Genomic DNA, 21,037 nt, shown 5'->3' on the forward strand with positions numbered 1-21,037 from the left:
TTCATTCGTACTTTTACTTGCTCCTCTTGTCTTCTCCGAGCGTCAATTTATTTTCTCGCTGGCGTGCGGAAAACATAACCATAACTTGAGTTATGAAGCGCGGGAATGTCCTTGAATAGGATTCTTTAAAGAACAACTTTTAGAGAAACGAATACTAGAGTAGAGTATATATTATTATATATTTATGTTATTAATATATAGTTTTATAAAAGATTATGAAAAAATTCGTATATATATATATATATATATATTACTGCTGCATCTTTTCGTAAAATATTCCCGTGTACAATCACCGATTTTTTAATAGAATTTGTTGTCAATAACATAGTTTTATTAGGATGACAGAACAAAAATTACTGCTACAATCTTTTTTTCATTAAATTTCCAAAAATACAATCGATAGTTGTAGCAGGATAAATGTATATTTTTTCATCAATCAATTAAAAATTTCTCTTGTGATGGCTTTCGAAAAATTTTCGGTGCAGCGATAGCATTTAATATTTCATATTATATATTTGATAATGACTCAACACTTCTGTGCGAGTAAGGAATCTTTTTTAATCGCATTTCATGTATCGTGAGAATTTATCGGCGTTTCACCGATAAGGCATCCGCCGAAAGAGAGAGAGACAGAGAGAGAAAGAGAGAGGAGGAGGGGGGTGGGGAAGAGAGAAAGAAAGAGCAAGCATATGAACGAATAAATATCCCGAAATATACGCGAGTGCGTGCACGATTTTGCATGCTTATCTCGAGTAGCCACAGGTATTACGAGAAGAACGCGTATTTAGCTAGGAAAGAAATTTGTTTTTTCCTAACGCAGGGGCAGATCGTGCTGCCACAAAACGAGCTCGTTCGCTCATTCATGGCAGCTCTCATTGGCAACAACCTGTTGCCGCAGTAGCGTAACCGGAGGCTTCCTATCGGAGGTGCTACGTCAGACGGGACGATTGATTGCGGATTAGATGCACAAAGTGTTCTCGAAATTAGCAGTAAATAAATATATAGGGAGCTACTCCTTGGGAATTTAGAAACGATTTCTATAACGTAAACGTATCTATCGAGACGTGAATATATTGTGTAAAATTTAATTTGAAATATATCGCGTTAAAATTTCTAACGTTAAAGTTTGTCAGATACTTCTAATATCCAAATTTTACAGGAAATAAACAATAATTCCGTCTAGTTGGAATTGTAATAAAATTGATGCGTATATATTAAAATTTTTTTAATTCTAAAAAGGATTTAAAACTGAATTTTGTTTCTAAATTTACATATTTGAATTATGATGAATTATTTCAAAGATATGTTCTATATATAATATTTATATATTTTACAAAATTAAATCTCAAGTTGGTTTATTAATTTTGACAGGCACCAAAGACATGGCCTTTAAAATATTGTGCAATTTTATAAAAAAAAAATTTTGCCATTAAAGAATCCTTAATTTATTTCTGCTTTGCAAAGATATCGATCAGGGCCCTCTGGAGCCTCCTTAGTTACGCCACTGCCAGGTTGGATGCTGCGTCAGGAGCAATGGCGGCTTACCTGGCTGGCTATGCTCGCCGCTGTCCCCCTCTTCATTTCCCCTTACCTTCATCGCGTTCCTCGGGGGCAAGCCGACGAACCTGTTGCCCGTTCTCATCCAGTATCGTGTCGGTTTCGTCCTTATGCGGTACGTGTGCTCTCGCGGCGCGCGCGCGCGCGCTCAGGTGTGCGTGTGTGCGTATCGTTCGAAAAAACGCGGCGGAAAACGCGTGCCGCGTGCACTGGGAAAGAAAAGTTGTCCTCAGGTGGCCGTCAGGTACGATCATCGCGATCGTTGAGAGCTTTCTTGGCTCTTCTTCTCGACTCGCGCGTCGACGCGTCATCCTCGGGGTCCGCGCGCGCTTTCTCGACCGAGCGTTTCATCTCTGATCATCGTTTGTCGTTGCTCGATCGTCGAAACATTTTTTTAAAAGCGGCGAAAAATCTTTGCTCATGAAAGAACGCAAGCGGTAAACAATGCCGTGTGTTTTTGTATCGATTTCTTTTGGGTATTGTTGCAAAAAAACTTGATATATTATTGATCGCGTAACCATTTGTTTGAATGTACGATGATCTTTTTAAACGATATTCAAGCGCGATAAGACATTTCTTAAATTTCGACTGCTTCTTTCAAAGAGATTGCGAAATCGGAATATAAATGGTGAACGATGCTTTAGTGTCGGGAACGCTATTTCTCTTCTGGATATCGTTAAGAAAAATCTGGTGAACGAGAAATATAGCTTCGGACGCTCGTGACGGGAGATTTGACAATTCGCGCGAGAGAGAGAGAGAATTGAGTGCGTTCGCTAAGAAAAAGATTAATCGCGTGGGAAGTGTGCATATTGAATTAAGTAAGTGCAGTGACATACAAAGTAGATAGCGGATTATACCTTTCACGATCGGTAAAGACGTCGATCTGACGACCACATTCCAGAGGACGCGTCCGTTCTTCGTTATTTTAAACCAAGGACGGTGAGTTTCAATGATTGCAGTCTGATCAATCCTTTCATGATAGACGTACAAATCTATCCGGTTGTCGTAATTGTTTTTTGTCTACATCTGAAACAGCGAACGCGATTAGTACAAATAAATTGACGTTAATGACAATGTAATGCAATTTGCAAAATTTCTGTCTTTTTTTTTGTACGCTATTAGATTTGCGGATGACAATCTATCTCTGATTACACAGAAATATGTTATCAACGTAATTACAGCGGTGTCTAACTTTCGTAATTACATGAGCATTTCTAGCAAGTGTTGCTTTTAGCAAGACGCGACAAAAAATGCGAACTGTCTCAGAATACAAAATAAATCTTGCGATAGCCTGTGATTCATAAGCATTCTGATGAAGTGAGCTACGCAGGTAGATATATTTCGGCTGTAGGCGTATTCTGGCATTCTTGCCACGTCATTGGTACCAACGCGACATAGAGGAAGGTCAGAAAGAGATGTTCGTAAGAAGAAGAAAATCATGCAAATGTAATTCTTAGTCATGGACTAGTCGTATTGTCACGCGTTGAAACACGCTGTGAAGTTTAAAATTTAAAAGTTTATACATCATACGCATTACTGTTACTAACTAAGCAATGAGCAAAACGACATACTTTTCGGAGGATATAAAATCTTTTGCCATAATTTTATATCTTGAATTTGACTTGAGTTTTTTTTTAACGTACGTAACTGTTCAATGTAATTTAAAAGTATATTTTTTTATATTTGTATTTTTTATAGCAGAGAGAGGGAGAGAAAGAGAGGTGTAATTTCATTTCAAATATTTTATTGTGCAATTTATTCTTTTATTATCGATACTTCATATATCGATATAAAATTTCAATTATTTCATAAACGAACTTTTTCGATATATACGCGTATGTATTTCCTCAGTTTCTGAAAAATTTATTTTGCGAATATTTACTTTCTCTTTTTCGCCTATACATATACATATACAATATATTTGAGAAGGCGCAAGTTGTAATTTGCGAGAACTGTTAGTTAAAGTAATCACGCACGCACATGTCCGCCACAGAACAGTGCCCTTCTGTGGCTTTAAACTTAATATCGTCGTCTTTCTTGCAGCTCGTCGTTTCCGATTACGTACTTGGAACAAGAGAGAGAGAGAGAAAAGGAGAGAGGAACCAAGACGGAGAGGCTACTCCAGCGAACGAGAGAACAGAGGATGCTGGATGCCGTGAGACCGTTCGTCGAAGCAATAGCCGGGATCGTAGCGGAGGTGAGTGCCCGCTTCTTTCTCTTCCGCTTGGAATGTTGCGTTGTTTCTCATCTCCCGTATCGAGGAGAACGAAGAAGCCCTTCGCGTTCGATTAAAGCTCAATGATACCCGTTATAATAAGTCCTTGTTTTTGTTTGTTTTTTTCTTGTTTTTTTTTTCCCGAGAAAGTCAGTCAGAGAACACTGATCCGTCTCGTCTCTGACCGTCTCGTGAGAAATAGCTCGCTATACGGGTCTCTCTTTGAATGAAGTTCGCTGCTTTCACAGAAGTCGGTTAATCTTCGCGCTGACGGGTGCTCCATAAATCATCTCGTTTAATTCGTCTTTTAAATTTCATTGAGCTTTGATCGAGCGGTCTAAAGTATTTTCCGGCATTTCGCGTGCGTGCAGCTTTCCGTCTCTTTCGTCTGGCAATTTGACGATCGAAGAGCACTATGTATATGTTGTACATATATACAGAAGCTCAGTTCGCCGATTTCTCGGTGCAGCGAAATTTGATTAAAAGCAAAGTGCAGTTGCGCTTTGCGTAAAATAACGCAATTAAGCATATCGAACGCGGTCGAGCAAAGTGTAATTTACACCCGAGCGCGTTCGAAATCGACGAGAAATATTCATTGTGTTTCGCCCAAGCTCATTTGAAATATAATTAAACAAAAGAGGAATTATGTGTGTTCAAAATATTCATTATATACTGCGAAAGAGGAACATTAACATACTGCGAGAAGCAGTAAAATTTATAAAAATTTATAAAAATATAATTTCTTCGACGCTTTACGTCATAAACAATTTACCTGTTTATCTTAAATTAAATAACACGTCACTACAAAGTATCAGGTTGATTTAATTTTGTTAATAAACATTTTACAATTATAAAGCATATATAAATTGTACATTTCTGCTTCTATTTTCAATATGAATTTAAAATGACTGCGAGTTGCTGTACTGCCGGGCTATATCGCGTATATTCTACATAACTGATGCATGCAGGATAAACAGAGAAGTCACAAAGAGAGAGAGAGAGAGAGAGAGAAGGGAGGAGAGAGCTTTTCAATTTTATATATAGACGCTAATTGCGTACTGTAATATATATCGTTCTATTGAAAATAAAAGAGTTGAAAGTTCATAAAGAAAAATAATTCATATATATAAATTATATATTATAAGGAGATGTGTTTTTATATATTTCGAGTCGCGATTTTTCCTCATTCATCGTGTAACTTCTTCCGTGACATAACACATAACGCAACGCATTCATGTGAAACGTTACGGAAAGCCGATCGGGAAATCGGGAATTAGTCTGTCGGAAAGTTATGTACGAAATGAAGCTTTTATCATGAGTCACGAAGCGTACGATCGATAAAATGTAACCGTATAAGATATCTAACGCAAATATACAGTCACGTAAAATTTGGAAACTTTCTTGCGTTGGATATTTGAAAGAGAAAGGGGAGCGAGATGCGACGAGCGGTTGTTCGTCAACAACAAAGTGCACTTTGTTGTTGACTTCTTTTAAACATGTTTAAAAGAAGTCAAATAGATAGTGAGCGAATTAAAAGAGAGAGAGAAATCCGTTCGGTCCAGATATCTTGCATAGTGCAAACGTCGCGTATAAGAGTAAGTCGTTAACACGACACGACGATTCCGAAGTCCGAACATTAAAAGGAGAATCCTTCTGTTCGCGTTCGCGCAATATGCTCCGGCAGTAACCATAAGCCTCTGCACTCGGCAGCCTTCTCCGTGTGCATTCAATATGCATGCTCGACTGCAGCCAGACGACTCACCATCTCGTTTCACTTTGATGTTGTGACCGCGCTGCATTCCTTCCTTCTCTCCTTTATCACCGCGTCCTCGTTTACCCGCTTTCCTTCGTACCGCTCTTCTGCATCTTCTCGAAGAGAACTGGCTCTCTTTCTCTCTTTATTTTTGTTATATGTACTTGCTCGTTGTTGCACACACAAAAAAAAAAACGCGCGTGAGATGAGGTCACACCGAGACCGAGGGAAATGTCAAGGGACACATCACGCACGTGTTTCCTGCCAAAACTAGAAGTTTTCCTTGGTTTTACATCCCTTGTGTTCGCGCAGCGAGCGCCTCGTAATTTATCATGATAATGTTTTTTCTCAAAATAGTACGCCCGCACGCGCGTTCTATTTTCTCTTCTCTCTATCTCCATTATTTATTAAATATTCCTGCGCCTCTCGATTTTCATCGATTCGCCAACTTTTCCGAAATTATTCATATAAAAATAATTTGATAACTTTTTTCTATAAATATTCGAATAAATATAGTAAAGAGAGTCATTTTCGGTACATATTGATTTAACGGAGTGACCTCGGGGAGAAGTTGCGACTTATTTAATAGCAATTCTTTTTATAGCGGATATATATTGTAGTATATCACACAATTTTCCTCGTGCTTTCGTTTTATTTCGTATATATATGTATATGTAGCTCGCGAAATACACCCGGCGTCGAGAGTGCACATTGTCGTTTTTGTTGGAATCGAACGAGACAGAAGTCTCTCCTCGTATCGGCGCCACGTGTGGCTACTTTCTCGAGTGCACTCGATTGCAATATGCACGCACATTCGAGCTCGGCGAAAGTATCCGGGGGTGAGAGAGCATCGCGACGAGAGAATCCGTACATTCCCTCGCTTCCTTTAGACTCCTCTCTTTCCTCTCATTTTTTTTTTTTTTGGAACTTTGGTTTCTCTTTCTCTCTTTTTTTTACCTTTGACATACCTTTTCTCACTGTGATCGATTAAAGTTTCGATGGAAGCCTCATTCCTCACTTTCGAATTCCGTGTGCGCCTTGGAATATCGATCCTCAGGTTTGGACCTTTTTTATATGGCAATTCGCTTAAGTAAGGTAAGAGGGATACATAGTCCCTCGAATTGCTCGATGTGATCGGATTCCATGAGTTATTTCTTAAATCTTCAATTTCCTTCGTCTCGCTGCCGCGCACTCCCATAAAACGTTCACTAGTTATGTCTCATCGAGCAGGATTCGATAGATGTATCTTCAATATTTTTTTAATTTAAATCACAGAAAATATTTATTTTTATTAAATAGATTAGGGTAAAATGAGAGACGCATTTTATTGTCATGTTCGGAAATGAAATCGGAGCGTGTTTCAAATTGAATCGTTCGACATCGATATCTTAAAATGGAATGTAAATAACGAAACTAACTGACTAAATTGTGTTATTTTCAAAATCTTCTCAAATGTTTTTTTCCGAAAAAAAACATTTTTCTTTAAATTTAATTTACCAACTTCTGAGATTCTATCATATTTTAAAATTAATTTATATTTCACTATCCAATCCAATAAAAAAGGTGTAGCGTTATTGAAGCGCAAACGTTGCAATGAAGAAATGAGAAATTTTTTAACCGTTTAATAAAACAAAAGATTCTTGTACAGTATCTTTCACACAATAATAATAGTATCCCAAGTGAGAAAATTGGACGGGGCATTATATAGAAAAGTTTCTTTGCTCGCTATATTTCTCTTCTTGCTGGCTCGTCCGTATCTAGGGACCGGTGAAACAATGAGAAAAATGCGAATAACGGAAGGAAAAACGTTTCTTTTTCTCGTGACTATATCTCGGCGTAATACTATCCTTCATTCTTATAGTTTTCGCGGTTTCCGCTTTTCTCCGGACAGAGGAATTGTTCTACCTGCAATTTGACTCTTGGAAAGATACTTGCCAATCTTAAAATCATTGAGCAAAAAATTAACTATGATATAATTCTTATTATAATTTATAATCCATTTAAGAACCTGTGCAAAGATGCCTTGTATTTACGGATAGCAAAGTTATAAAACCTTGAATTTCTTAAGTCAAACATAACATGAAGACATTTCTGAAATAAGCCATATTATAAGAAATCAAAACTATTAAAGCTATAGAAGAAAAATAAAATTAAAGACATTTAATCTTGAAAAACCTATATTTTATATTAGCATTAATTAAATTGAAAAGATTGAATGGAAAATAAACCATTGATGATGATTATAATTATTTGCAATTCGTTATTATTTTACTTATAAAAAAACGTTGATTGAATGAAGCCATTCAAAATTTTATTCGCGTTTTCTTGCGGAATTATTCGTGAATCTTTTAAAGCTGAATTAGAGGAACAAAATTATTTCGTTCAAATGACGACGATGAAGAGCATTCTCACGAATTGGATAAAATTACAGCAGCAACGGACGAATAATTTTATTTTATCTCTTTTATGTATCTCTTATCACTGTAGCTCGTTATGTGGATATTACAAGCGCGTTTACAATGCGGCTAACTATTCTATATATAAAAAAAAAAAAAGTAAAGTCGCGACATCCACGATGTCTCGAAAATTCACGAGAAAACGTAAGATCGGAACGTGCGAAGCAATTCGGACGTTTAACTGCGAGCTGAAATTTTTCCTAATCAAAAGTTTTTGTCCGACAATCTTCAATCAATCGACGATAGTCGCTAGTTTGATTTAAAAAAAAATATAAATATATGTTTGGATATTTAAACAAATTTTCCTTAAAGAAAAATTGCGAATTAATCAAAGAAAACATTAGATCAGTCTACGAATTTATAAATGCGTATTTTTGAGAATTTTTTAAAAATAAATAATTTATATTATTAATAATTTTTTTACAATTATAATACTTAAAAATTTTTGTCCGCGTTAAACATGTGTAAAATCTTGATAAATTCGTAACACGCGTCGTTAACCGCGAATCGTGTACCGCGAAAAAGTCGGCGCTGAACAAAATCAATCGATTTTGCGGCTGTACTCTTCGCTAAATTGCGGTAGCGGACGCCCGGACGCGAATGGCGTGGGTGATGCATCGCCGGCAATATCCACCTGTTTTACGTGAAATACGAAAGTTACGCTGACGTTGGGGCTCCGCGCGGTTCCTCGATATTGCGCACTGTACTGAATTATGGGAGCGTTGGCTTCTCGACCACCCGAGTGCATGAATATTGCCTTCCATCTCTCTGCCAATTGATTCCCTTACGTTGTTCGTCATCGATATTCTTGGATGCGCCGGACATTGGCTGCACGCTTCATCGGCTCGTTTTTCTCGTCTTGCGCATCCTATTATGCAACATATAATAGTATAACGATATACGCGAGTGAGTAATATGTCCCCAATATTTCATACGTAATACATTTATTATGAGGTAAAAGATGGAAACGCCTTTCAACTCAGTCTCATAATACGATCGCTTATTATCGCTCAACCTTATTCAATATAATTTAATAATTATAATTTTTAATATAATTCGCGAAAATACATCGCATGCACGTTGAGGAAGGAATCAACGGTCGCTATCTCAACGGACTTCCGGTTTTTTTTTTTTTAATGGAACGGATTAAATGACGCGTACGACGGAAGAGAGCAACTATCGATCGACGTAAGAAGCGAATTTAGGTGGAAAAGGGAAGAGAACACGCGACGTCGAGCATTCACACCGGATGACTTATCCGTGCGGTTTATCTTTGACCGTCTCTCCTCCAAGAGACTCTCTTTGTCTTTAATAAATTTGTCGGACGGAGAAGAGCTGCGTTTCCCTCTAGGTAAATGGATTACACGCCGGATACGGCCATTACGGGAGATTTATTGAATAGAAGGATTGAGAAAGGGGAAATATAATATCGATCTTAATTTTATAATCACTTTATGTTCCTTATGTGTCTCTGCGTTTCTATATTCATACGTATGTAAAATCGTAAAGCGATGCTAAATCAGTAATAATTATTAAAATGTTGGTCAGATGGACCTTTCTTATAATAGATCGCTCTCTCTCTCTCTTACCAATCCTTTTTTAATGAACTTTTTAATACGATACTTAGCGTAATATCTTTTTCGTAAACACAGGTTTCATAATTTTTGAAATCGCTAAGTATTACATGGTCGCATCGTCAAATCTTCTTTCATTTAAGCTCTTTGAGCTTAATTCTTAATTAAAAATATAAGCAACCAAAATTAATAAAAAATTAATTAAAGATATAAGGTAAAAAATTAATTTCGAGTCAAAAGAAGCTGATGATTTCTTAAACATCGTAAAAATGTGATTCAAATATATAGCTATTAAATAGAGATGTGTGGAAGGATGCAGAAAAATATTTCTTCATGTCTCACGTCAAGACAGGAAATGCATGTTTCGGGGAGATGCAAAGAGCAAAATGTACATCAGAGAAATGTACGTCAGAGAAATGAACTCGAATGTCATATTCTGCTATCGTCGCACTTCGTGTTTCTGCGATTTGCGTGCGTCGCAGCATACTTAAATTTATATTGCTCAACGTATATTCTTTCTTTCTCCATTCGTTTAGCACGATATGATCATCATGCTCCGATAATTACGGCAAACCGTAAGATTAAATTCTCGTAGACCTGAGTTAATCGAGTGTGCAATGCGTCACCGAAATACATGTTTACTGTTTACATTGTTGATACACGAACGTACGTTATTCTTCGTCATTTCAGCGAAGCATCCGGTTACGCGATAAATTAGCGACATTTTTACGATAGAAGCGTCCGTGCTCGTGAAAACGAGATCCGGATTCGCAAAGATCGTCGCCCTTATGGCGTGCACGTGTGTCATTTTCGAGTTCGTGTCCTTTCTCGCGTGAATGTATCCTGTATACATTCACAGCGCGTGTCGCACCGATCTTTGTCATTTTTCCGCTGGAGAATTTTGCGAGCTTATCCGGTTGTCTCGTACTATATATAATAGAAAAACTAACCACCATTAATAACAATACTTTTGCCTCATTACTTCACTTGAATTTCATTGTCGATGCGATAATTTATTATTAATTATGTATAATTGTTATTCATTTATCCTCTGCTATCATTTAGCAGGCGATAGGCCATCATTAAATCATTTCTTTGATTGACGTTTAGTGGTACTTGTTTAAAAAAAGAGAGAAAGGAAATACTTTGCTTCTATTAACGAACGTGCAATGTTGAATGTTTCGCGTTTATCATGCGCGCGCTCCTGAAGAGCAAACGAAACGCAGAAGAAGCTGCAGTCTGCAGCCATGTCCGGTTGTTGATCCGCCTGGTTTGCAGACTACAGCGATGCGTGTGTCGAGCAAACGCGTTCCCGCAGTTATACGCCGATGAATGTTCTTATGCGATGCAATCGTACGGTCGACACACTGGCGTAACATTCGGTGGATTATATATATATATATATACATTGAAACACTTTTTTTTACATTACGAAATATTTTGACAAATCGTCAATCTCTTCTATGACGAATAAAATCAAATTATGAAAAAATCGATGAACCTTTTAATCTTTTAATCGAAAATAATGTATACCATTAGGTGTATAACATTATCTTTTATAAAAAGGAATAGTTTTTATACGCGTTTTTGTGTTAAATAATAATGACAAGGATGCATTTCATTCCTGAGAAAATATTGTTATGCTTATTTAAATGACATTATATGCGTCACGCACTGCTGACGTACAGACGGAGGACAAACGTTCCTCCTCTCTTTGAGACTCTTCTTCTTATTTCTTCTTCCCTTTAGAGAGAACTTCTCTCAGTATCGTTCCGAGCGTTCGTCGCGAGGGAACTCGCGAATTTTCAACAATGTGCTCCGATATATGACGCGACGCGCGAAAATTTAATTTTCAAAAAATATCGCTGAATGGTAAATGAAACTCAAACTGTATAACGCGACAAAAAAAGAATCGACAGTTAACTTGAAAAATCACCATCATCTTTTAGTGATAGAAAATGATATTTTTTCCTATACTAATTAAATTTCTATAGAAATCGGTAGTTGCGTGAATAACACAATTATATATCTATCTTATGATAAAAACGTCTCTCTTGAAAATTTCTTTCAAAATATCAGCCGTACATTAAATGACGCGAGTTTTTGTTTGAATTTTTTTTGCGTTTGGATCAAACTTGCTTCACGTGAAAGGTGTTTTCGTTCTCAGGATGACCTCAGAAACTTCATCGCGAATAAAACGCGCGCGATCGAACATTGTCGTGTAAGGATGCCGGTAAATCGTCGGCAGTTTATAAGGTTCTCGGGGCGCGGATCAGGGGACAATGACGTTTTCTGAATATTAAGAATCGTCGAACAATTATCAAGGAGCACGGAGGGACTCGGGAAAATTATGGTATTTGTAGCTGAAAGGACATTCCTCTCGTACGTGCTCGCAATTCCAATGAACGGAATACGCCACCGGTTAAATTTTGGCATTGTTTCGTGCTTCATACAAATCCTGCGCACATTCCTATCGGTTCCTGCTCTCTCTTACTTTGGTTTTATATATATTTTACACTTTTCTAAATCTCGCTTATGATCAATGTATACGAATCTAAAGTGCGCCGTCTCCAAATTTTCCGAGCCAAAAATTTCTGATTAATCGCAAAATGATCTTGAAATTATATATATATATATTTGTTGTTTCACACATCTCGACGCGAAGCGTCTTTTCAGCCAGATATCGAAATCGATGTAGCATCCAAGATGATTTCTATATTATACAAACATGGAAATATATTCTCCGTAACTTATTCATGAGAACGAAAAAGGCGACAACAGTCGGTGACGAGGTACATCTCGCCTAGACTCTTTTTATATCTATAGCGTTGAAAAATTGAATTCGCCCTCATGCTTATATCCGCTTTGAATAAAATGCGGCACGGACCAAAAATCGTTCCAACTTTTCATCCAAGGTTACCCTCAAGGTAATCGTATTCGCGCCGGGTGTTTCCGAGACTTCATCGACCACGAATGCTATCGGGAAGTTGGTTCACGTAAAGAGCACGCGCGCGATAGATCACACGGACTTTTTCGATTCTTACACCGTTCTTATCCACCTACGTCGACGGTTAGGTGCGCGGGGGATCGATGGTTCCGCGCTGTTCTATAAACCGTCGAGTGTATTTCACTCGGACCTTCTATATCGGGCGGACGTGCTCTCGTTCTCGTTCAAGAGCCAAGCCGTGTGTTTCTTCTTCTTCTTCTTCTTCTTCTTCTTCTTCTTCTTTTCCGTGCGGATGTCGATGTCGATACCACACACGCTCGCTGCTCGCCGGAAAGTAAGGTTCGGAGGATTGTAAGGTAGAGTAGTAACGGCGCGAAGGGATAAAAGGGGGTAAAAACTTTGCTGAGAGTGGATTTGATCGTCGCGTGAAGAGATGTCCAAGTGTTGCGGCTGCATCGGCGCCTGCACAAAGACCGAGGCGTATCAGCCGCTAAAGACTAACGTCTATCTGTGCGACATTGTTCACGAGCCGTCCGGAAACGGCAGAGAAATTCTGAGAAGCCCGAGGGATCGTCGCAGGAAGCCTAGCGTTCGCTACGACGTGGTGAGAACACCCGGAAGTGGCAGGTAAGGGAGAGATTTTCTCCTCTGAAGGCTTAGACTTTGTCGCGACCGAAAGGATGACAGAGATTCACAGTTCAAAAGACGCATACTTAAAAATTTATATATATATAATTATATAATATATATTTACTAATATAATTAAATATATATATATAATTATGTATAATGAAATAATTAACCTGATATTTTTTATATCTATATCGAGCAGATCGATATACGTTTATCTGGGACAAATGTCTTGAGCGTATGAGATATAACATGTGGTTCGTTTTCAGTCAGTCTTTCATGTACGTTTGGTCCGCCGGGGGGAATTATATAGTGCTTGAACAGGAAATATGGCAAACTAGCTGGCTGAAATTTGACGTGAATTCTCTGGCGTTTTCGAGAGCGCGTCTCGAGAGTGCCGTAATTATCGCGCTTACTGATACGAAGTTAAGCGCAAGATTTACGGTACGCCGTTATTTACCCGGGCGTTTATTCAGTAAACAGCCGCTTCCGTATAATACGGGCGGATGATCTACAACCGTCTTTACATTTAATGACTTTCGAAATGTTTCGGCGAAATACACGGGCGCAATCTTGTTTGCGTCTCGTAGTATAAGTATTGCGAATACTTTTTTAATAATGTTCGTCGCGTCAGAAAACGAATATTCGATTCCGTAAAAGCGTGAGAGAGATAAACAAGATATGTAAGCCATTGCCTCATAATGATGGCCGTCTTAAGGTCTGTATAGACTTGTTGTGTATACTTACGCGCCTCTAAAGTGACTCACAGGAATAATCAATGACACGAAATGTGTAAAGTAGAGTGACTTTGCTCCGTTACGCATTTGTCTCTCAAAAGATTATAAATCTTTAAAATACATACGTTACCATCGGTATGTTAAACAAAAAATTACGTAATATTAAAAAATAGGGTTGTAACATTACCTTAAAAAATGTGTAATCTCGTAATCTTATTTAGGAGATAATTTAGAAAATCTTACAGCTTTAATTTCATAATTTTTCATTACTTTCGTACTTTCTTAACATCATGTCCTATCGCTTTCTCTATGTAATACTTCAAACCTTAATAACATGTCGGAAACGCCCGGAATATGCTATCGGTTTGAAATACAGTCTTGCTTTGACCATCGCATCTTGCTTAAACCAATCGTAGCTGAACATGACTGGAATGCTGGAACCGAGAATGACACCGGCGAGAGAAATTTCGGAGCGTTTTCGGAACGAGCATGAAAGGGGCGTCGTTGCGAAGGGGCGGCGAAGGCGAGAGTGCAGTCTCGGCGAGGGTGGAAGGTTGAAAGGTCACGTGACTGCCGGCTCGGAGGGGATGACGGTGGGAGAGGGAGGAGAGAGGGTGCGGAGTCTCGTGATTTTTACGCTATCGTAACGGAAGTGCCGCCGTCGGCGTCAGTTCCGCAGGAACTCTCGCGCGATACGGATGTCCGGGAACGGCGAAACCGTCCTTTTGTGACCGCGTGTGATCAACCTTGTAATCTCTCGCGTTTCAACATCTTCTCCTATCTCCGCTTCTTCCGCGCTTCTTTCCTTTAAGCTTTGCCTAAGGCGAAATATCTTTTTGCTTCTTTCTCCCTGCCGTGCTTCTTCTCGTTAATTAATTGTCCGGTGTATCGAAGTGATATTCTTACGACACACAGTCTGAAAGTGAAGTTATCTCGTACACGCAGACGATGCACGGTGATCCAGACCCATCGTGACTCGTTTCACCTATGTTTTATATGTACGATTGCTCTTTTACGTCAGATATTAACAATTTGCAAATGTGATTTTTTTATGTAAAAAAATATTAGATAAAATTGCCTTCTTCAAACACAAAAAAATTGCAGAAAAATTGCATGTTTAGAAATCGTAATAAAAGCGTGAAAGAATAAAAATTATACGTTATAAAGAGATTTGAATTGCAGTTTAATTAGTGTCGTTTTAAGATACATTCGAGAACAATGCTCTAAAATAAATCTTGTCTGTGTAATATCGTTTGCTAACTCGCTTCTCTTTTACCGTGTTTCAGTCTAGCGTGCAATTTTCACAGAGAAGCATTCGCAAGCTTTGAAGAAACTCTGTATAATTGTTAATCTAGCGTCGTTTGCATCGCGTATCTCGCAAGATGAAAGTTTTCGGAAATTCAAAGAAATAAAATTTATTTTGCAGCGAAATATCCTCGAATACAATTCAAATAACGAACGAACGTCAAAGTATATAAAGCTTTCTTTATTCTAAAGTTAAAATCTTTGCGTTGAAAGGAGATATTTAGCCGGTAGGAGAGCTTTACTCTCGAGCTTTAAAGCTTATTCGCCCCCAGTGCATTATCTATACGTGACATAATCTCTGCGTCTCCCTTTTATCGCTATATTAGACTCATTTTGCGCAGCACAAATGATGCAGCATTTTGAGCGAAATTGCCGTATGACGTTCGTAAGAACTCTAATTAATTCCGCCATATCGTGCAACCAGTTCGTTGTTGGAAAGCAGTTTTACGTTTCAGCTGTACGATGACTTGCTAGACTTTGAAAAACTTTGCGAAACTCGCTAATAAATTGTTGTTGCAAACGTATTCATTTACTGCGTAAACTCGTAAACTCTAATACGTCGAGTACGTCGAATATTTAATTCATAATGGATAAAGGAAAAGTTAACACCGCGGGTACCGGGTTCAAATATTCCGTTGGAAAACTATCATCGAGTTTTATTAATTTGAATTTAACTCGCGGTCGTCGTTATCTCAATTTCTGTAGCTCTTTAAATATATATTTAATCATTATTAATTGCTCGCGAGATACAATTGTCAGTTGTATAATGCCTGGTAAATTATATATCTCATTAAATGATATTATTTACAGTTTTTTTTTTAATAAAACGACGAATTTAGCCTCGTACGTTATGTATCAAATTGCTTGAAACATAGTTCTGGCCGCATTCCTTTGCTTTTGACTTTCGCAATTTATTTATTTTAATTAGCGCGGCGTTTCTCCCGCTATCGTATATTTCGTTTTAATGGGCATCTAACGGCGTTCTCTCTTTTTTTTTATTTGCAATTTCGCGCACGTTCGTTAGACACTTGCTTCTTTTTTTCCACCGCGTCCCACTAACGAACGAACAAACGAACGAACAAATGTTATTTCACTCGCAGGCCGCGAACTGTGCGCCCGTATCGCCGCATGTCGTGGGGTGAAAGTGAATAAGTCGTGTATGACGTTCACGCGTGTCTCGCGTGCATGCGCGTGCATAAGTGCCAACGTGCCTCTCTCGTGCGTCTGACACGCGGCTGCCGACCACGAGGCGATCGAGATCGATCGATCGCGGTGAATTCCTTTAATTCGTGTCGCGCATAGGGACATCGATCGTACACGATCGATCCTCTCCTACTTTGTACGCTGGATACCAAATCGAGGTGAGGAATTGTCGGAGTATCGATTGGAGAGGAGATCCGATATTGTCTGAGCAATTTTCAAAATGTGTAGTCTATCGCAATAACCCACGAAACACTTTCCAAATATTGGACGATTAATATTAATTCTACATCCTAAAAGTTTTCAACATCAATTGGGAATTTGTTGGATATAGAATTATTAGGAATATAAAATATGAATGTAAAATATGACAATAATGATATGATACGTTTTAGGGGGAAAAAATGTTAAAATATTATCGACACGTGTGTATAAAACTTTTCAATAGGTTGCTCATAAAATTTAAATTGTTTAAAATTTATTCTGTACAGCTTTTAACGTGTGTATCGTTGGCCTAAATCTTGGAATATAATGACTGCCGCTGCCTCGACCGATATTACTTCGCCGGTTATTGTATGATACATATTAGATTGCGATCGACGGTGTGTATACGATTCGCTTTAAATTCTAATCGCGCTCGTGCATATTTCATCCAAATGCATAAATTATGCATTAGGATATTATTTTTGCCATTTTCACATTTTTCACAGATTTCAACGATATTTTCAGTAATTAATTCATATATACGATTATATATATAACGATATGCAATAGAAATGCTTGTATCCCTTTAATTAACGGAAATGTGTTAGTCACTTTAATTTAGTTATAGCTACGAGCGTTGAAGTTTTGCGAAATGTGCATCGCGGTGTTGAATTTGGGGGGTTGCTAAATATTTAGATTGTCGAGGATATCGTCAATTTGGTAGATTCGCGGAAGGGACAACTTAAGCATCGGGTTTTCATCGTATTCGATTAATTCGGCCTCGATTTTATCGTATTCGATTGATAGCACGGCGGGGGATCGAAATCAGTATAAACGAGCGACCATTTGTTCGGACAACAACGGGATCTATCAAGCGGTGGTACGCGCTGTATTGCTGTTTTCAGCTGAGTCCGCGTGAAATAATTTCGCCGAGAGCGATCGAAACAATCTGCGGAAACGCGTCTGCGAAATTTATTTTGCCCGGCGGATTTTCCTTTATATACACGAGCGGTAAGAAATGTCAATTGTCCTAAATATGTGAGAGCGCTCTCCCGTATATTTTTGCATTTCGACTTTGCTATACCGACTCTCCCAATTTTCGCTCCGGAGAAGTTCTTCTACAATTTGAAAACGCGAGCAACTTTGGATCCGAGCGAGGGGCGGGGGAAATAATTACTTAAAAACTTTAATTGTAATAGGAATTAAAAAGTTTCGGGCAAATTAGAGTTGATGAAAGAATAACGGCGAAACTTATCAATTTAGTTTGATAAATAATTATCATTATTCTTTTTCTCATTAGGAAATGTATTATTCTCGAAGAACAAAAAATTGCAGTTATCTCGATTAGAATTAATGTATTGGAAACCCAATCGTTCGATATCGATCTTATATTGGCTAGACAGATGATTATAGCAAGTATAAAAAAATTGGTCCTTGGAATAAAAAGCCATCGGAGAGATTAGCAATCTTGACGATGAAAAGAGAAGGAGGGCGGAAAAAAAGAAGTGGCAAAAATGGCGTCGCGAGATGAATATCGAATGTATTTCTACCGTGAAAGGAAGACTGCGAGGTCGAGTTTTGTCCGAGTAAATCGCAAAAACTGGAGCAACCTTATACATTTGGATTTCCTCATCTCTTTTGCGCGCGAAACTATTTCTTTTTTTTTCTCTCATCATGGATTTCGCATATGTCGCGAATCATTAAATCCATCCATTTGTCGCGATAACTTTTTTATATTTGCTACTCGAGCATTCGTTTTCGCAACTTTGCGCACGCGCAATCCCGTTATGTTATTCATTACGGGGAATTTTCCGAGAGTTAAATCGATTCGCGGTGTGCCAGCGGTGAAATGTTTCGAATAAGTTAAAGTGGAAATGGAAATTGTCGTAGCTCTCGATTATCTAAATTCGTTGTGAAAACCAACTGCGAGAAGCAGAGTCGCTTTGTGGTCTAATGTCGCGTAGCGCGATTTAAACAAGTTTGCTCTTCTATCTCGGAGAATGCTTCCACAAAATGCAATTTCCACTGTCCTTGTCTTGCTATTTTTCGTCTTACGAAGCGAAAAACTTTGGTGTGAGATTTTTTTTATAATTAGTCGCGCTTCAACAAAACTGCGACAAATTTTACGTCCTCTTCTCGCCAGAGATACAGTTATTTCAAAGCATAATTCTCGCGAGTACGTCCTGTCAACACTGTCAATTTTCTACTCCTATTGTCATAGATGATCGATAAATACATTGACAGTTAAACCTCAAATTATAAGTTTCTCTTTATTAGAGCTCAGTTTAACAAGATTCTGAACTTTGTTATTAAATGACAGCAATTTTTTTTATGTTAGTAAAGATATTAAAAAGATTTTTTGAGAGACCATTTTTTTTACAATTACGTGACTTAGGAGATACTCGATAAGTCTGATGTTCAATATATCTCGCAGCTTATAACGCCCGGCAGCCGAGTGTTTAGAGTGTGAACCTATTTATTTTCATCGTAGCGCACGGCAATTGGTTACAATTTTCAGTAATGCGGAAAAACGAACAAAACTACTATGGCCGATATAAATCCAAGTCATGACTTATTGTGTGACTTATGAAGGCGAGAGCGAACAGATACATATACAGACCGACAAATCGCGATTTAATATTCGCGATTAAAATAAAAATGGTCGCGATTTCAAATGCGAATAACTGGTACGGACCGTGCTGAACCCTCTTTAACCCCTCCTCCCGTTTCCGGGGTACCGTAAATTATCTTTAATCTCCAAACTTTGTTAAAATATAAAATGCAAATGGCGCGTAGCTCTGGCGCGTGACTCTTTCATATCGTGCATCTTTGTACGAGTTTGTTCACAATACGTTTACTTTATCACTCTTTATATTTTTCAGAATTTAATAATTATGATTGATGTTCCTTTCATTATTCATCGTTATCCATCCTTTTCATCATCTTGCTTCTACTATATACAATACGTATCGTTATATTTTTATTTATTCTACTAATTGACGTATATATACGTATAAAATATGTAGACAAATGAGCGTGGATAGAATATACTGTACAATACATAATGTAACAATGCTTTGTGCCGATTGTATTATGCCGTAATCTCCTTCATACACTATCGGGCATTAGGGAATTATCATAGTTGGTTATGCTTTCGATCGGGACGATATATGGAGGAATGCCGTACTGTCGGAGTTCTCGTATAGAGCGCATCTTGGTCGTGCCTAATTTAATCGCAGCCCAGCCATTTCGAGAGACGGAGAACACTATCTACATATATGCGAGAATCCCTGCAAAATTTTCCCCTCGCGACACAGAAATATCAAACTCAATTGCCGGACTTTTTCTATCGATCGCATGCACACGTGTGTTTGAATGTGCGCGTTGGCGAGTCCCAAATCGCATCGCTGTCAAAAAAAGACTAAAATATTTATAACATCATGACCTTATTATGAAACGATGAGTTTCTCCAACGAGAATAGAGAAATCTCGAGAGATGATCAATTTTCATTTGAAATTTCAACAACGGTTAATCGGTAATGATTTGTCTTCTCGTCAATTTTACCTTTTTTTTTTACGCGCGTTAACGACGTTGTTCCAGCCGAGCGCACTGCAATGGTTTACTAGTATCACATTGAAATTTCTCGCCCAGACACGATTGTGCGGCTTTTTGCGAGATTACAAACGGTCTGGATTTAACGGATTCGCCGTTCCTCACAATCGCCTTTAAAGCGCCGTTATCGTAGTACGTATCCGAGCTTTCTATTGTGAGATACCTTACGAAATAATATTCTTTTCTTCGGAAATATATATCTCCCTCTTTACTGGCTCCTTTGCTGACTCTGTCCAATCTTGACAATGCCTTGGTTGCGTAACGAATGATTGAAGCGTGGTTGAAAATCTGTGAATTTATTCATTTTTCCGATTAAGAATATATGAATGTATATTATTTTCGAGAGAACTCTCTAATGAAAAATTAAACTCTCAAAAGTTGTTTAGCACATTTTAATCTTTAAGCAACATGTCACTGTGTAATATTTGTGCGCTCTATAAAACATTAATAGAAAGAGAAGGTTAACATTTAGTGGCACAGTCCGTCTAAATTGTAAAATTTAACACAGCTAGTTCCTACGTACACGTTTCGTCGATGCACTTTCACGGTGGATAAGTACGTAAATGAAATTATTCCACTGGGTGTACAGTTATAAACGGAGATCTTCCATCTTCCTGCGGCGTTTAATTTACATCCTACCGTTGATACTGAACCACGTTGCGCGCTCCTTCGGGATAGGACGCTAATAGAATTAGCAGAGTACATGAATATCAAGATATCGATCTTGTTGCAATCGTCGCGGAAATGCATTTCGGCTTTATCTTCAATAATAAAGGTATGACATATTGTTTACGTCAGCTCTCCTTTGAAAAATCCTTTTATAAGATATATGTCAACGAGATAAAC

At 38.0% G+C, this 21,037-nt stretch overlaps 1 protein-coding gene and 1 long non-coding RNA gene across 11 annotated transcripts in view; one reads left to right on the top strand and one right to left on the bottom strand.

Moving 5' to 3' along the window:
• LOC145934731 (uncharacterized) overlaps positions 1 to 21,037 on the top strand; it is a 127,235-nt gene that overhangs the window by 224 nt on the left and 105,974 nt on the right. For 3 of the 9 annotated variants that reach the window (XR_014425096.1, XM_083035435.1, XM_083035438.1), the window contains exon 1: positions 12,796 to 13,129. Coding sequence is in view for 4 of the 9 variants with exons in the window: in XM_083035435.1 (XP_082891561.1) it covers positions 12,936 to 13,129 (194 nt within the window). In the remaining 5 variants the exon portion in view is untranslated. Of the gene's footprint in view, positions 1 to 2,374; positions 2,497 to 3,600; positions 3,755 to 12,794; positions 13,130 to 16,362; positions 16,536 to 21,037 lie in introns of those variants that run through there. The other 6 variants (XM_083035444.1, XM_083035445.1, XM_083035443.1 and 3 more) reach the window with 5 other exon arrangements.
• The window catches only part of LOC145934734 (uncharacterized), a 120,059-nt gene continuing 101,471 nt past the window's right edge, over positions 2,450 to 21,037 (bottom strand). Inside the window, exon 4 of one of the 2 annotated variants that reach the window (XR_014425097.1) lies at positions 2,450 to 2,583. This is a non-coding gene — a long non-coding RNA (uncharacterized LOC145934734). Of the gene's footprint in view, positions 2,584 to 8,436; positions 8,850 to 21,037 lie in introns of those variants that run through there. The other variant, XR_014425098.1, reaches the window with a different exon arrangement.

The sequence above is a fragment of the Prenolepis imparis genome, unplaced genomic scaffold, assembly GCF_030444845.1.
Source record: "Prenolepis imparis isolate NDT839.2.m4 unplaced genomic scaffold, iyPreImpa1.0 SCAF_4, whole genome shotgun sequence".
In the NCBI taxonomy this organism is placed as follows: Eukaryota; Metazoa; Arthropoda; class Insecta; order Hymenoptera; family Formicidae; genus Prenolepis; species Prenolepis imparis.